General features: G+C 38.0%; 2 protein-coding genes across 3 annotated transcripts; both read right to left on the bottom strand.

The window, feature by feature from the left end:
* Nucleotides 1-1245: 1245 nt before the first annotated feature.
* On the bottom strand, nt 1246-6120 carry LOC113308795 (5-methyltetrahydropteroyltriglutamate--homocysteine methyltransferase 2). Of its 2 annotated transcripts, none has more exons than XM_026557248.1 (11): nt 5970-6120; nt 4781-5134; nt 4605-4692; nt 4032-4159; nt 3543-3934; nt 3292-3455; nt 3069-3149; nt 2806-2972; nt 2613-2718; nt 2038-2490; nt 1246-1920 (listed from the first exon to the last, which is right to left on the bottom strand). In XM_026557248.1, exons 2-11 carry the CDS (start codon nt 5128-5130, stop codon nt 1552-1554), a joined length of 2298 nt encoding a protein of 765 aa, XP_026413033.1. In that variant the 5' UTR covers nt 5131-5134; nt 5970-6120; the 3' UTR covers nt 1246-1551. The 2 variants fall into 2 exon arrangements, with proteins under 2 accessions (XP_026413033.1, XP_026413034.1); XM_026557249.1 differs by lacking the exon at nt 5970-6120 and adding an exon at nt 5696-5879.
* An 8154-nt stretch (nt 6121-14274) lies between these two features.
* Nucleotides 14275-16457, bottom strand: LOC113307837 (ankyrin-1-like). Its single transcript, XM_026556296.1, has one exon. It carries the CDS (start codon nt 16042-16044, stop codon nt 14425-14427), a length of 1620 nt encoding a protein of 539 aa, XP_026412081.1. The 5' UTR covers nt 16045-16457; the 3' UTR covers nt 14275-14424.
* Nucleotides 16458-16742: the final 285 nt, after the last annotated feature.

Here is a 16742-nt window from a genome sequence, read left to right as displayed (position 1 = left end):
TACTGTAGGTAGCCCAACAGTAAGTCCAGCTGGTTCATTAGGTAGGACTATGATTGCTAAACAAATGAGGGGTTTCGAGACAAGAAAAGCCGAATTGTGAATCGGTTTCGTTTGATTGTGATGTGCTAATTGTTTTCAGCATTATGTGAATGAGACAGTATCTGAGGATGGTGAAGTGACAGTATCTGAGGATGGTGAAGTGATGCTGAATTTTATAAAATGCCACAACAGGGAACTGAGGAGAATTTGGCGTTGGTGAGGGATACCGAGGAAGAGAAGATTGTAGATCCGCTACAGGAGTGGAAATCTGTTGTTCACTGCTCGAGTCGGACTCCTACTCTGTGCAACATAAGTCATCAGGCAGGTGCCAGGCAGCTGGGTGGGGCCTGGCGCCAGTAGAGACTAGCCGAGGTCCCGAGGACTAGCCGGGGAGTAGTTAGAAAAAAAATATAAGCACACATAATATTAGCAAGAGATAGAGGGGTACGTAAATCATGTACTAAAACAGATACTGCATTCAATAATACTTTGAGTTAGACTTGTACAGTAGTCAAGAACTTAATTGTTATGCTTAAGTTTCTGAATACCTAAAACAACAAAGCAGTACTAGGCGGATCTTACGTAGAGATGGACGATATAATCATTATAAGTGATTCCACTGCTTCGTAACTTCTCTGTCAGTTGCACCAATCATCCAAGTGGATGCTCATCTAACTTATATGGACTTTACGAATTTAGCTTTAGAAACTAACTTGACACCTAATATACTGACATACTGGTTACACAGTTTTGGAGGTTACTTAAAATCTTAGTGGTAGTTATCTTGCCTGAATGAGATGCAACCAAGGTTTTTACCTCATACCTTTGTATATAAATATTGCCGTTAACAACAGTGATTTATTTCTGCATCCATATATACTGCTTCAGGTCCGTCAGTGCAGCCTTCAGAATGCAGTACTCAATGAAACTAGTTGGCTCTACTTTCTCTACTTGGCCATTCTTGTTTGACGAGAAATTCCGTTTCGAGGTTACTAGGTCGACCTCAATTCTGCAAATCCTGAAAATGTGAGACTATTCTCAAGTCCCAATTCTCTGTTTGTTTCAGTGTTTCAGAGATAGATATCAAGCCATGAAAATGTCATTAAGACCGAGGTTTCTGGCCGACTAACTCCCATTCTCTCACAACAGAGAAAAACTCTGTTATTGATCTCGAAGATGTTTTTGAAAAGTAAAAAGCAGCAATCGTAGTAAAACTAACAAATCGTTGGTTTGAATCTCTCAATCCAAAGTACTCTGGGGGTAGAGCTCTGTTTAGCGTCTCCAATGAAATAGAGACGGATACACAGAACCATAATAAAAAAGAGAAAAAATAATAATGAAAATGGCCAGGAGAAGGGCCAAATTTAAACATTCACTACTACTACATCACTCATCAAATAAGCCCAATAAAAACGTTATTGAAAACAAGAAAATTATTTTTTCCATTCTTTCCTCAAAACACCCCCCATAGTAAGTAACACCTATAAAATAAAACCATCTTCAGTTCAATCTTCACTTGGCGCTGGCAAGTTCCTTACGGAGAAGCTTGGCGGCAGAAACCATGGCGGTAAGAGCAGGCTTCACTTCAGCATACTTACGGGTCTTGAGACCACAGTCAGGGTTAACCCACAAAATGTTGGTCTCTAGAACTGCAAGCATCTTGTTGACACGGTCAGCAATTTCCTCTGTTGATGGGATTCTTGGGGAGTGAATGTCATACACACCAGGGCCGATACCAGCACCATACTTAACTCCTTCACGGAAAACGGAGAGAAGCTTCTCATCAGATCGAGAGTTCTCAATGGTGATGACATCGGCATCCATGTCAATGATAGAGTGGATGATGTCATTGAAGTTAGAGTAGCACATGTGGGTGTGGATCTGTCATCACAAAATCAGTCCGAGGTATAACTTTCAGTTCCAAAAAAGAATCAATAATACAAATATGAAGAGAGATTCCACTGTCAAATTTCTGGAGACAAAAGAGAAGACAAGTACCTGGGTGGTGTCTTGGACGCCACAGTTGGTGATACGGAAGGAGTGGACAGCCCAGTCCAAGTAGAAAGCTTGTTCAGATTTCCTTAGAGGCACACCCTCTCTCAAAGCAGCCTCGTCGATCTGGATAACATTAATTCCGGCCTTCTCAAGATCCTCAACTTCATCCTTGATTGCCAAAGCAATTTGATAGCAAGTCTCGAATCTGGGTTGGTCATTTCTAACGAAAGACCAGTTCAAGATGGTGACTGGACCTGTAAGCATACCCTTCATTGGGCGAGCGGTCATGCTCTGAGCCATGGAGGACCAGAATACAGTCATGGCCTTGGGGCGGCTCACATCACCGTAGATGATTGGTGGCTTGACACACCTGGAACCGTAGGATTGCACCCACCCGTTGACAGAGAAGGCGAAACCAGATAATTGCTCTCCGAAGTACTCAACCATGTCGTTTCTCTACATAAATTTAATTTAATGAGCAACAAATACCCATGCTGTGCATTCCATGTTAATGATAAAAAAAAAACTATTATCTTGCCACATGGTACAAACATCAAGATATATAAGAGTTAACTAACCTCAGGCTCTCCATGGACTAGGACATCAATGTCGAGCTCTTCCTGGAGCTTGACAACTTTAGCGATTTCCTTCTTGATGGCCTCAACGTAATCAGCCTCGGAGATTCTAAACAAATGATATCATAAGATCAGAAATTAGAATATAAACCTTCATTGATTTAGTAAAATTAACAAGTATCAGAGGCAAACTCACTTCTTGGCTTTGTATTCACGACGAACTCTTCTGAGCTCGATGGTCTGAGGGAAAGATCCAATGGTGGTGGTTGGAAGGATGGGAAGGTTCAACTTCTTCTGCTGAGCATCCAATCGAGAGCTCACGTTTGTGGCTCTACGGTGGTCAGATCCCCTCAAAGCAGTAGCCTAAGTAATGATAAAACAGTAACTGTAAGAACAAGAAATCTATTTGAGACTAGGGGAAAACAGGATGTGGGATTTTAAATTGAACAAAGCACTTACAGCCTTCTGAACAGACTCGTTAGTTACTCTTGGAGAGCTCTTTCTTGAAGCCTGGGCGGCAGCATTGGCAGAGAAAAATGCCTGAAAATCAGCAACAAAGAGTGAGCAGCCTAAATTAAGTAACAAATCGACTCTGACCTGAGGTTAGGTTACTATTCAAAGTGCTGAATCTGTTTCTTCAAACAAGACGCTTACATTTTAAGAGGAAGAAAAAAATGATTACCTCATCCTTCTGTCCAGTCAATGCCTTTGCCAAGGCATTAACCTCAAGAACCTTCTGTGCAGCAAATGCCATCCACGACTTCAATTCCTGGTCAAACTTGGTCTCGTTAACGAGATCAACGGCGGTGTGGAGGAGTGAGCAAGAAGTAGAGACCACAAGCTTGTCTGCAGGGGTAAAATTAAAGATATGAGATTTTCTGATCAGTAAGAAAAACACTCATAATCATGTAGCAAATAGAATGTGATGCATACCCTTTCCAACAATGCCTTCGAGAGCGGTCAAAGTTTCGAGAGATGAAGCAAGATCATTGGCCCAGATGTTCCTTCCATCAACAATACCAGCAAAGAGGTACTTGCCAGAAGGGAATCCACTCTTGATCAAGTCAAGGGTTTTAGCACCACGAACCAAGTCAAATCCAAAACCGGTGACACATTTCAAGGAGGTGAGGGTTTTGTATGCCTCGGCAGGAAGATCGGCAAAGTAGGTCTCAACAATAACATTAAGACCGGATAGAGTAGATTCTAGCTGAGAGTATGCGTCAGTGAATGCACTCAACTTCTCGGCATCAAGATCCATCACTAGTGTGGGTTCATCAAACTGAATCCATGAAGCACCAGCTGCCTTCAATTCAGCAATAACTTCCCTGTGGGGTTCACAATTGACATGACCAATTAGATAAGATGCACAAGGAAATAAATATACAAATGCATGATGCTGTATGGCAATCAAGTTTTCCTTACTTGTAGACTGGAAGAAGGCTTCCGAGAAGGGAGAGGCAAGAGAAGGATTTCTCAGCACCCTTGGCAGGTTTTGATAGCAACAAGTATGAGACAGGGCCAACAAGGACAGGGACTGTATCAATTCCAAGCTGTAAATTATAACAAGATAATAGTTACTAATTAATGTTACACCAGTAGCAATAACATAGAGAGGCCACTATAGTTAATGGATCCCATCAAAGCAATACCGGAGGTCAAACATATGCTTTGAATTGCTCAACTGTAGGCATAATAGTATAACATGCTCTCATGATAAAACTATCAGTCTGTTTGATCTAAGTCTTAATACCTATCACGATCACCAGATCATACTCTAGTGGTTAACACAACTTCGATTTGATTTGTAATCTATGATATTTCATGCAAAAGATCTTTAAAAGGAATTGCTTAAGAATGACAATAGCCCTAGGATAAGAAATTAAGAAAGCAACACTCATCTAGAGGCAATAGTTACACCTTCATAAGAGAAAACTAAACAAAAACATGTGTACAGAGTATGAAATGTTGTGATAGCAGAACTAAATGGGAACTTACAGCCTTGGCTTCCTTGTATTCTGACACTGCCTTGTGAGAAGCATAAGAGAACTTGGTTTCAGCACTCAATTCTGGGACGATGAAATGACTGCATTGGCAAGAGACATGTTAGTCGATATTCCCTATACAATTGAGCTCGTATTCTACAAATTACAAAGGCAGGGAAGGTGACTTACTAGTTGGTGTCGAACCACTTAGTCATTTCCATAGCACCAATGGTTGCATTACCCCTGGCCATGGAGAAGTAAGTATCGAATCCGATCTCACCACCGTTCCAGTTGTATCTAGCAGGAACAGCTCCAACCATTGCTGTGGTGTCAAGAACTTGGTCGTAGTAAGCGAAGGTGTTACTGGGGATATACTTGGTCCCAGCATCAGCCATTTGCTTCCAGATGGAACATCTGAGATCTGTGGCAACCTTCTGCAAATCCTCGGCAGTGCTCTTACCATCCCAGAAAGATTCAAGAGCAAACTTGAGCTCTCTCTTTGGCCCCATTCGTGGGTATCCAACAATATGTGAAGCCATTTTTCTGTTTCATCAAATTCAATCAAAAAAATCAGTATCATTTATAACCTCCCAATAATTCATTTAAATATTCATTTATCACTAAAAACAGAGATCTGTACTTCTTTGTAAATTTAAAGAATCCATAAAAACTTTTAACACTTTGGCATTATCCATATGGATCAAATATCTCTATACAAACATGGCTGGATCTGTTAGTTAAATATCTATAAACTAAGTTCAGGTACAAATCTATGCTTCTAAACAGTGATTGTTAAGGATCTTACTAATTCGGAGAAAATGTGACCAACAATTCTAATGTTTCCTGTGAAATGTGACAGATCTATACAGATTGATGATCTAAATCGAGATCCAACTAACACATTTCTCTAAATCACTAGATCCTGTAACAATGACATCAAAAAAGTAGTCACTATTTTCACTAACTTTATAATTTTGCAAATCTTCTCGATAATGAAGCTAACTTTTCAAAAAACAATTATATAATCTAAAGATTTACTCCTTTTAGATTCAAAATCAATTACCAATGCAGGAAAATATCCGGTAATAAAACGTACTTACTTACCGGTGTCGATTATAATCAAAAAAACACGAAATCTATCAGATCTGTAAAGATTTACACTCACGAATCTCAATCACATTAAGTAATCAAAAGAGAGTTTTCTTGTGTGTTTTTGTGTTTATGTTATTCGATTTTAACTTTTTAAGATTTGTGAGTGAAACTCTAAGAAATAGAGATTAAAACATAGATCGGATGCTCAAATTAGAAGAAACTCAAAGTTCATTATAGGGTTTGACGGAACCCTAGTTTTAAGATAGAGTGGGAAACCAGGACGAACCTTTAAATTCGGAAAAAGAACCGGGGAAATTAATAGACTGATTCTCTGTAACCAAATTTAGAGAAATAGTAGTAGAGAAGAAGAAGGACACGAGTGTAGGAGGGAAGTTCGGGGTGTATTTATAGACTCGGCCAGATCTCATTCAATAATAAATATTAATTTTCCCAACATTTTCTCCTTTTTCTTTTTATATATTAATTTTTCATTTTAGCAATTTTCTGGCAGACCAGTGAATCATCTAATTTGCTGATAATACCCAGTACACTAATTGTAGACTACGCTATGATGGCTTCACCAACCCCCGGACGAACAAACTATTGAATTTTCCGCCTACAACCCTGACTTTTGATTTTACGGGAACGTGAACAGACAAACTACTGAATTTTCACCCTTCCATGGGCTAAAACTAAAAGCACGTTTGGATACATACGAAGAAGTAATTTTTTGATTATTAAAAATCGAAAAATAGAAAAATAGTTTAGATATAAATATTTTTCAAAAGCCTTGAATGACGAAAGACAAGAAATTAAATCTCGCCACGTCATGTATCAGTTGTTTAAAATGCAAACTAATATTAATTTGATTCTTGTTTCCAAAAATCATTTTGTCCGACCAAAAGCAAAAACGCTTCTGCTTTTGGTTATGGTCATTCCCTTATTCAATTTTTGAGAGTCTTTTCTTTTTTTCTAAGCGGAAGTATGGACCTATGGTTCTAAAAATAGCCTAGTCGTCCAAAACATTGTCGCCATCATAGTTCTTTTCAACCTATGAAAAAAACTTTGGAAACACTGGCAACATATTAATGGCAGAAATAAAGTCGATAGTTCGTATGATAATTTACATACATGTTGATGGAAAGTAGTTTAGCCATTTATTGGGGATGGGGGTTCATAACTCGTACATGGTACATCTAGAAATTGGGTCAATTGCCCAAAAAAATTTAAAACATGGTTCTAATGGACGAGTAAAAATTAGTATGGGTAAAATGGACACAAAAAAATAGCAAGAATGAATTTGGATTTATCCTAAACTCTTCTCTCTCTTTCTCTTACCAAAGGAGAAAAAGAAAAGAAAAACTCTTCATCATCATCTTGCTCAGATTTGGTCCAAAAGGACCAAATCTGAGCAAGGATTATTGTCTTTCTTTAGTTTTAATAGATTTTCTAATAGAATAATATGTTGTTTTTCAATTTATGGTGTCTTTTGACACATTTCTTCACCATTTTGGTGATTTTATCTTCGTTTTTTGGGAGATTTTTTCTTCGCTTTGTGAGAGATTATTTCTTCACTTTGATGGTGATTTTTTCAATCTTTGTTGGTTGTTTCATGACTTGTTATTCTAGATTCGAGAACATCGGCGATTCAACACGGCATAGCTTTGAGTTCATCTTCAACAAAAGGGATTTAGGGCATCCGGGTTTTTCGTTTATATATACAAGATTAAAGGCTAATCACTCCTTTGTTTTTGGAGCATCTCTTGTTATAGAAGACAAACATTCAAAATGGTCGGAATTGATTCCGGATTATACCATCTATTCTCTCTACTTTTTATACAAAAATTGGGTACTTTTTCGGTATTTTTCTCTTTCTCTTCGCAAATTACATGTAATTGATATCTTTATTTGTATTTGGGTTTTAAGTTTCTTGTATTTTGATGTTCTTTTTCTTGTAAACAATCATGTAATCACCTTTTTGGATTGAATGAAATGTGGTCTGATTGTTCATCAAAATAAAAAAATAGTGAGGGTGAAACTGGATACATCCTGATGTAAATTAGAAATAAGAAAAAAAATTTGAAAATGGGTAGGATGAAATTGTTTACGTCCTGCCTATTTCTACATTCTCGTTCATTTAAACAATATCAAATTTTACATATCTTTTTCATCCAGGAATTATCGTTATTGAGTTAATTGACCAGTTTTGTGATTCCAAAAACCTCAACCATCGCACTTTTGAGGGGATAGGTGTCATATTCCGTTACCAAATTTCAATCGTGGATCCAGAACAAACATAACTCATTGTATTATTTTATTTAACAACAAGGATTAATCAATTTTTAATCCATGCCTCCAATGGGCATCGAGTATCAAGCTTGCTACTCTTCGGCCAACAACAACATAGGTGCTGATACATTTTCGTATATTGACTTGAGTATAAAATGATGGTATCTAACCTGAGGAATACGTTTTCCTTAACACCAACCATTAGATTGTATCAGCCATCAGTCTCCATAACGTAGACGTGTAATCCAATGGTTTAAATATGTTAAGGAGTACATATTCTTCGAGTGAACCGACAACCCGAAGAAACCTTTTAGAAAGAGTTGGTGGGCTGGAGTTGGGGACAAGTTAGGCTGTGTTGGAGACTCTCATGGCACCACTACCAAATTTCTTGGTTGCGAGTGAGATTTCATTTTCCCAGACGCGCGGCTTCATTTGATAACCGACACTCAAACAGCTCTGCATGGACCAGTTACAAGATTGTCAACCAGGAGAAGTGACTCATATACGCGCGTGAGATTTCCCTTAACAAAAAGAAACGCGCGTACTAATTGTTTTTTTTTTTCGGAATTTTTTGAATTGAATAATTTAGAATTCATACTTTATGTTTTCATATTTCAGAAATTATATTAACCGAAATATCAGAATTCGTGATCATGAGTAGGTGAAGTGGGAGCCACTGGCCACTTGAATTATGAAATCAGTTTCAGATTCAGAATTTTTAGAGTTACTCCAAAACTAGTTAGAACGGACCTGGTCCTGGTATTAGTAAAACTGGTTCCAAGATCCGTTTTCACAGTGCCCGTGTCACTTGGGACCACCTTGGATCAGAACTCGTATTTGCCGATGGGTGCCATGTGAATAACTTCCAAATGCTTGCAATTCCCGAAATCTCTAAATACTGACCCAATCTAAGTATAGTACATACACCTTAGAAAAGGAAAAAGTACGCCGGCCAGATCTTTGATTACTGTTTAGTTGTTTTTTAACAGTCTTTTGATTTCCATTTCCATTTTTGGATAAAATCTACGCTTCTGCCTTGTTATTTGGTGAAATTTAATTATGGAACTCTAAAACTTGCTCGACTGTGGACTTTGGAGACCAAGAGTAAACTATAAAGGGAAATTTACAGTGAACTTAGACTAATAAAACCTCAACCTCAAGGTGCTCCAAACTAGAAAATGAACTGTGACGTGCTCTGTTAATGTATGGCATAACAACCAGTCTTATTAACTTCTTCTTCTTTTTTTCCGGAACTTTATAGTATCTGATTTGGTTGTTTTTCTTTCAAGTATTAAAATGCGGGCCAATACAGTTTTTAATGAAAAAGTCTAGTGATGAAACTTCGCATTCATTATTAACTCCCAAGATCTGTTTACTGGTGAAGGAAAGCAATCCTAATGCTTCATGTGGCTTTGTCTCCTGCCTACATGTACTTCACACACCGACAAATTCTTCCCCATAATCTTCCCTTGGATGTTCAAGCCTAGGGATTGGCTTTGTTTAATTCTAATTCTAGTAAATTCCTAGCAAAATATCCGAGCATAACTATATGTAATACATGGATTGCTTAGACGGAGTCAAAGGCCAAGCTAGATCTCATGTCGGCTGGTGGCAGATGCTTAGCTTAGGTATAGGCGTCACCTTTATCGTCCGAAAACTAAATAAAATGGAGTAGAAAGGGTGTGAATTTTTGCTGTTTGAAAGAATGTGACAAGGTTTGGGATGAAGAAAAGGACCTTTTTTTAGACTATGGAGGGAGGGAAGAAAAAAGAAACCAGGATAGGTTAGTCGTACACTGTTGGCCGCTTATCATGGAGGGAGAATGTATATTTTCTAAATTATGTCGGGTCAGTTAGTTAGATTTTTTTTTTAATAAGAAAACAGGGAGACTCCGAGATATATATAATTGAGTATTGGGTACTGGCTACCGATAGCCACTGGTAGATGATTCATGTAATACATAAAGGAATCATCATTCCAACATTTTGTTAAACCTTCCCTACTACTGACTACCGCCAGATTTTTGGTAATAAAGTTTTCAGAAACCGGAATTATTTTAATTTCTTTCATACATAAGTAAAAAATCAAGCTTGTACCATCCTGCCATCTTTTGGAGTTTTTTTGTTATCTCGTAATTGCTTTCCTAGCTATTTCAAGAACTTTCAAGTTATCGCCTTCAATGTGTACCATCTGAAGCTTTAAGTCGCGAATCCACTTGATTTTCGATGAAGCTGCTCTTGCCTCTAACTCCTCTTTACTTGTTCCTGCGATATGGATGCATTTGGCTCCTGAGTAGGCACATGTATTGTCAGAGCAAGTTAGAGCTATGCCTAGCATCCATTATAACAGCAACATTTATTTTTATAGACAAAATGGTTGGGTTTAACGTATAATCCGATTTAGAGATGTCTATCTCAACCATTTTTTCTAAATCCCATCCACTTCTAGTATTATCCTTCACTAAGATAGTAATACTATATTTAGTGACATCTACATTTGGCCTGATTTTCCTAAACACTAAATCACATCTAGTTTTCCAAACAGCCCACATGATTGTTGCCATAGTTTCTGGCCAGTTTAGGATTCCTTTATCCCCAACGTCGGTTCTTGTAAACCAGTTTGTAAACCATCCAAGGAACTGTACCTGATTATTCAAAACAAAAACATGATTAAATCCAATACTAGTGAATAGACATAAAGTAAAATCACATTTCATAAAGATATGGTCAAGAGATTCTTCCTATTGTCCACACATAGGACACAACTTGTTTATGTATGGTAGAATTCTCCCAATCCTCTCATTGAGCGGTAGAATAGCATGAACACATGTCCAAAGGAAAGTTTAGATCCTCGGTATAGTGTTGAGATTCCACACCCTTCCCCAAAGGTTTCTGTCATTGTGCTGCTCCAGCTGATCATTTGTTACAATCTGGGTATAGAGGGACTTAGTGCTAAACTTCCCATTTGCTTCTAGATTCCACACTAGTTTATCTTCCTCTCTCTCTGAAATTTTGATCTTACTAATTGTTTCCACTACCTCCCTTTGAAAGCAAGTTTTCAACACATTTTTATTCCATTTCCATCTGTCCCCAATGCACTCCATTAACTCAGCAACATAAGTAACACTCATGATTTGTTCATTCAAAGGCTTAAGATTGCCTGCTATCTCAATGCACCACCAATCCTCCCAGATTCGTATTGTCTTCCCATTTCCCACCACCCAAGTAGAGTTGTACCTGATTTTGGGCATTTCTCTGTTGATGTTTTTCCAACCCCAAGAAGCAGTTGCAGGACACACTATCTAGTTGTTAAGGAGACTATGTTCCGGAATTTAATTATCAGTTTGATGCACGAAATGTCTGAGGATTTAGTTCTGAATAAAAGGTCATTGCATCCCTCCTTATATATTTGCATACCTTTGTTGATGAAGTTCCCTCAAATGTCTTCTTTGTTTTCCATTCTCCAATCTTCGAGGGTTATTCGGTAAATTATGATATTCAACTACCACGATCTAATCTTAGTCCGATATTGACTTTAGTAGACTATAAATCAAGTTATATTTTTGTTCATCTAACACTAACTACAAGCTTGACATAACAAAACTTGTGAGTTTAACCGAGCAATCCTCTAACATATATAATTTGAGATTCTCATGCTTTTGAGTCACCACTTTGTGCAATTGAAGGCCAATATATGATTTCAGCTTCTCATCCTTTTAAGTCACCACTTTTAGCGGTTGAAATCCATTATATGTGCGTACATCCGTCTTTTTATTTATATTAGTTTCCAAAACATGAAGAATTTACTGGGACAAAATGAAGGACCAAGTAAAAAAATTTAATTTAAGATTTCGCCATACTCACTTTTTGATCTAGTTATCTTAAAGGGTTCATAATTTCTTAAAAGGTTCATAATTTATTTAGATGCAAACTACCACACTTTTTTTTCGATTATTTTCATTGTTGATACAAGTAACATATTGAAGAAGAAAAAAAACTCGAAGTGAGAAATAAATAAGGTAACTTCAAAATTGGACTCGATAATAAATATGAAACGAAGATAAGTCTATACAACTATATAAATACATGGGTCTAAACCTTGAGAGCATATAATTCTAATTGGAAGAAAAACCATTGTATCACGTACATCAATAAAATATCTCTTTTTTCGGGGATTCGTCTATGAATGTAGGTACAACGCGCCGAACCACGCTAAGTTTTTGCCTCCTTTATTTGTCTTTAATTCGTATTTTACTAATTTTACATCATCATAATCAAATCAATCATTCTTTTTTGTCCAAAAGCATGGCATCCGCAATAATATTAAAATTTCAAGGATAAAATAGTGATATTCCTTAAGGTAAGTGGTGTCCAAACCACATAACCAAGGCGTATTGTGATTTTATGACAACAAATTAGGAGGCACGTTTTAATTTATGTTGACCAAAAGTTTCAACCTCAAGGTGCTTGCGGGCCCTTATTTTATTTTGTTGGTTTGGTATACCAACAACTCACCAACCCCAACGATAATCCGTTTTACGTAGTTTTCCAACCTATTGTTTTTTTTTCTTTTTTCTTAAAGCATTTTCCCACCTTATATCTAGTGAAGACTGAAGACTGTGAAGTATTTCTCTCAACTCAAAGGAGATGATGGCCCAACAAAATGTTCACCAACTCACGATTGTTACGTCTTACTACTGAAAACTAAAGCTACAACTTATCAACCCAAGAAAACGAAAAGTAGTTCCAAAGATTTGGTGCAGCAAATTATCTGTTAATAAAATATGCCATCATCTTCCAAGTTCTCTGCTTAATTAGTCAATGAAATCTATCTTGATTCTTGACCTTCACTATTTTTTTTCTTATTACCACTTCATTACACAAACATCCGCAACTCCCTCTCTACAGGAGACTCTGGCAAGTGTAGTAGTTGATTGATTGCAATAGCTTTGATAAGAAATTAAGAACGGGACTAGGTCATGATTCAGAGTGCAATTTTGCATTTCTTTTTTTCGTTCTACATCATATGCAACTGTAGGAACATGAGTACATTGACCAACTTTTAAGTACTCGCACACATTGTCTCATTCACGCAACCAAAAGATCTACAAGTTTACATCTAGAAGGGCCTTATCAAGTTTGAGCCCACCTTGCATATATTTTCCCCCTTTTAATAAATCAAATCTCCTGTCTAATATAACAAAACAAAATAAGAGTTACTAGTGGCAAGAAAATGAGAATCTGAATGTGAAAAGTAGGCTTGTCGCACATAGACGTTCATGCGTCCATGTTAGATTCTCGATAGTGTGCAGTCTGCTGTCGTGCTGCACGTGTTGTGTCACGTGGGCGAGGCCGTGAAATTTCTGGCATAGAATGAAATCCGTGGTCATGCCCAACTTCTTTTGTCATGCTCCTATGTGGCCACGCTTTACACGATAGTACATAGAAACAGATAGCACCCAACAAAACCAAGCCAACATGAGGCGATGATCAAGATTGAGAAAACAGCCCCCAGCATTCAACTGCTATATATGCGGAGAACCAATGTCAAACTGTGCCATCTTTGGGTCAACATAGTTGACATTCTAGACTAATTTTCACCTTCAATAACTGGAAACACTAGCTTGAAACTTGCAATAGGCAAACCCATTTGATTTCTCAAACACCTCTTGCAAACATTAGTACCAGCAACAACATCATGTTTGGAATGAAAGAAGTAACTTAGCATGACGGGATCACTGAAAAGGAAGCTAAAGTGGTGACTAACTCTTCGTGAATTGATTGACCACTTAACTTCCGCAAGTCCACGTTCATTTGCAATCTTATCCATAGTAAGCAACTACTGGTTTCCTCAACTTGTCCCGTAAAATAATTCCATATCCCCCATCTGCTCTACTTCTACGATAATAACCATATATGTGAACATTATAACTCTCATCAACATCCTCTTTTCCTTTTCCAGACTCATAAACCACCAACTGCTGCTTATCCCTTGTCTCATGAGACTCTTCTTCTTCATCATCATATTTTCTTTTGACACCAAATAAGGAAGAGGCCTGGGTGAATCACACTATAGGATTCAGTAGATAGTGCATGCATTTTAGATAAAATGGAAACGTCTCGTATTCAGTGGCAGAAAACGCAAAAGCTTAAATTTAGACAGTGAATTAAAGTATATCAACCAAACAATATTCCAACTTTTTTTTGATATTTATTTCTGCCGATCGTGGTTTGTGACTTCTCGCTGATCAGTTTTTGAGCGGAAGTTCTCAATCGAGAAATAAGTAAATAAATGCGCAGCTCTGACAAAAAAAACAACTTAATAGTGATAAGCCACAAAATATTAAACTACATACACATGATATTACACCCGAATCAGATAGATGTTTGATTTAGCCACGAAAATTTCCACGCAAAGTGCCAACAAGAAATTCATATACCTTGCCTTGGGAATCAAAGAACCGCCATAGGCATCGTCGACCTATCCAAACTACTCCTCATTGCTCTTCCTCGACTTGGTTTCTTTTTAATAATAACTTCATTATTTTCCATCTCTTTACCAGTTCCAAACGACCCATAATTGTTTCCACCAAGTTTCGAACTCACAATTCTATTATCATTATTCGCACCCCCTTGTGTTAATATCCTTGTAATCCCTGAATACTGCAATGACTCAGCAATATGCACTGCAGATAAACCCTTGTTGGTTTGTGCTTCAATATCAACACCTCTTTTGACAAGCAATTCAATAACCTCACCATGACCAGCTTCACTGGCACAATGCAATGCAGTGTACCCATCTTCATCTCTTGAATCAATATCTGCACCCTTATCAAGTAGCATTCTGACAATATCGATCTTTCCTTTAAACGCTGCTCGGTGCAGTGCGCTCCAACCATGCTGATCTTTCCCATTAATGGATGCACCCCTTTCTAGAAGTCGGTGAATTGTACGTAACTCGCCTTTCCGTGAAGCAATCGAAAGCCGATCTCCTAAACCCAACACGTCATAAAGACGGGATTGGCCGGATTCTGCTGCCATATCGTAAGGTGTTTTGCCATATTTGTCATGAATGTACTTGTTTGCTCCTTTTTGTAGTAGTAACTTGACCATCTGTTCATCACCTAAATTTGCAGCTAAATGTAATGGTGTCTCACCATCAATTGTACTGCCGATATCAGTCCTTGCACCATTTGCTAACAAGAGTTTTACACAGTCTCTTTTGCGCTCTGCAACTGCAAGGTGCAACGGTGTACGACCATCACTTGTTGGGGCATCAAAATTAGCTCCTTTGAGCAGTAATAGTCTCATAATCTCTAAATGCCCTCCTTGAGCTGCCAAATGAACTGGGCCATAATCCGATGACTCAGATCGATCAGTACTAACTCGGCGCGCCAATAAAAGTTCAACGATCAGATCTTCTCCAGCTGCAACCGCCGCTTCAAGTGCAGTACGACCAGACCGATTTCGTGCTTCCATATCAGGTTCAAACTCGAGCAGAAGCTGTACGAGATCTGCCCGGCGTTGAGATAATGCCAAGTGAAGTAGTGGCTGACCGTGTGAGTCGACTGAATCAGCTGGGTGCCAGGATGAGTCACTCTTCTCCAGAACTTCCCGAAGCTCTTCCATTGAGCCATCTAACACTAGCTGAACCAGAATTGGTGAACCGACGAAAATTACTTCAACTCCACTATCAGTAAAAACTTGTTTCTTTTTGGGAGTAAACCACTCATTAGGAACCACATCAAAAGATGATGCTGAATCTTTAATAGCTGCACCAGGAACTACAACACTATGCAAGAGGAAATCATCACGCAATATCGGGAAATAGTCAGGGAGAGTTGAATTCAGTGGCATAACGTATATGATCTCAACAGTGACCGATGCTAAAGGCGAGATGATACCAGTTTGCGGACGAATAGTATATTTAAGTTTGTTGATAGGTTGAAATCGAAACGCAACAGGCATCGTGTACATAACATTACGCAAGGTTAACTCACCGTAACATCTCTGACCTGCCTCGATCCGTATCGGAACCAACTTTGATGGTTCTAAACTTATTAATCTATCCATATCTTCTCTCCGATCGGTTGAAGTTTCTACTGGTATCGACTTGTCTCCAGATTAGAATTCTGACTAACTGAACATCTGAATTCAGAAGTAAGGGAGGGTATGAGAAGGTGGAGTCTCTTGTCTATATGAAGGTCAGGAAAATGGCCGGCTCTAATGAAAGAGTGCCAAGTGTTGGTGTCTAAACCAATGCTGACTTGTTCTATTCGGCGTCCATACTATAAGAATTTCATAGCACACATTTAATTGTACTGAAAACGATTAAGAGTATTTTATAGTTGTTACCAAAGTCATTTTCATTCTTGTTGTGGATTATTTTTCTGCATGCATAACAGACAATCGTATATCATGGTAGAATATGAAGGTTTGATCTTGATCATATTAGCTTAGAGCCAGCTGAAAGGAGTTTACTAATTCCGTTGTTTGAATTTGTGTATGTGACGTTTTTGTTTCATTTGTGTTGTCCTTTATAAGTTATAACCATTGAGCCGATTGGTGGTTCATCATATAGTATAAGCGAAACTCTCTGTTTTTCCTCCCAGCTGGATCCTATTGGATGGCTATGCAAGAGTCATGTTTTACATCAAAATTACATGGCAGAGCACAAATTTACACGAAACCAACCCCTATATTACAAATCCCACCACCATCTTTCACCACCACCACCTCTAGATAACACAATTCATACTGCATATGAGATA

The sequence above is a fragment of the Papaver somniferum genome, chromosome 9, assembly GCF_003573695.1.
Source record: "Papaver somniferum cultivar HN1 chromosome 9, ASM357369v1, whole genome shotgun sequence".
Taxonomy (NCBI): Eukaryota; Viridiplantae; Streptophyta; class Magnoliopsida; order Ranunculales; family Papaveraceae; genus Papaver; species Papaver somniferum.
This window is presented reverse-complemented; position numbering and strand designations above follow the sequence as displayed.

Excerpts from the sequence above, each read along its gene's own strand:
- LOC113308795 (XM_026557248.1), bottom strand. The coding sequence starts at position 5,130 with ATGGCTTCACATATTGTTGGATACCCACGAATGGGGCCAAAGAGAGAG. Across the intron at positions 4,693-4,780 it reads AAGTGGTTCGACACCAACTA|TCATTTCATCGTCCCAGAAT; the intron begins GTAAGTCACCTT and ends TTGCCAATGCAG. Across the intron at positions 2,973-3,068 it reads ACGAGTCTGTTCAGAAGGCT|GCTACTGCTTTGAGGGGATC; the intron begins GTAAGTGCTTTG and ends ATCATTACTTAG.
- LOC113307837 (XM_026556296.1), bottom strand. The coding sequence starts at position 16,044 with ATGGATAGATTAATAAGTTTAGAACCATCAAAGTTGGTTCCGATACGG.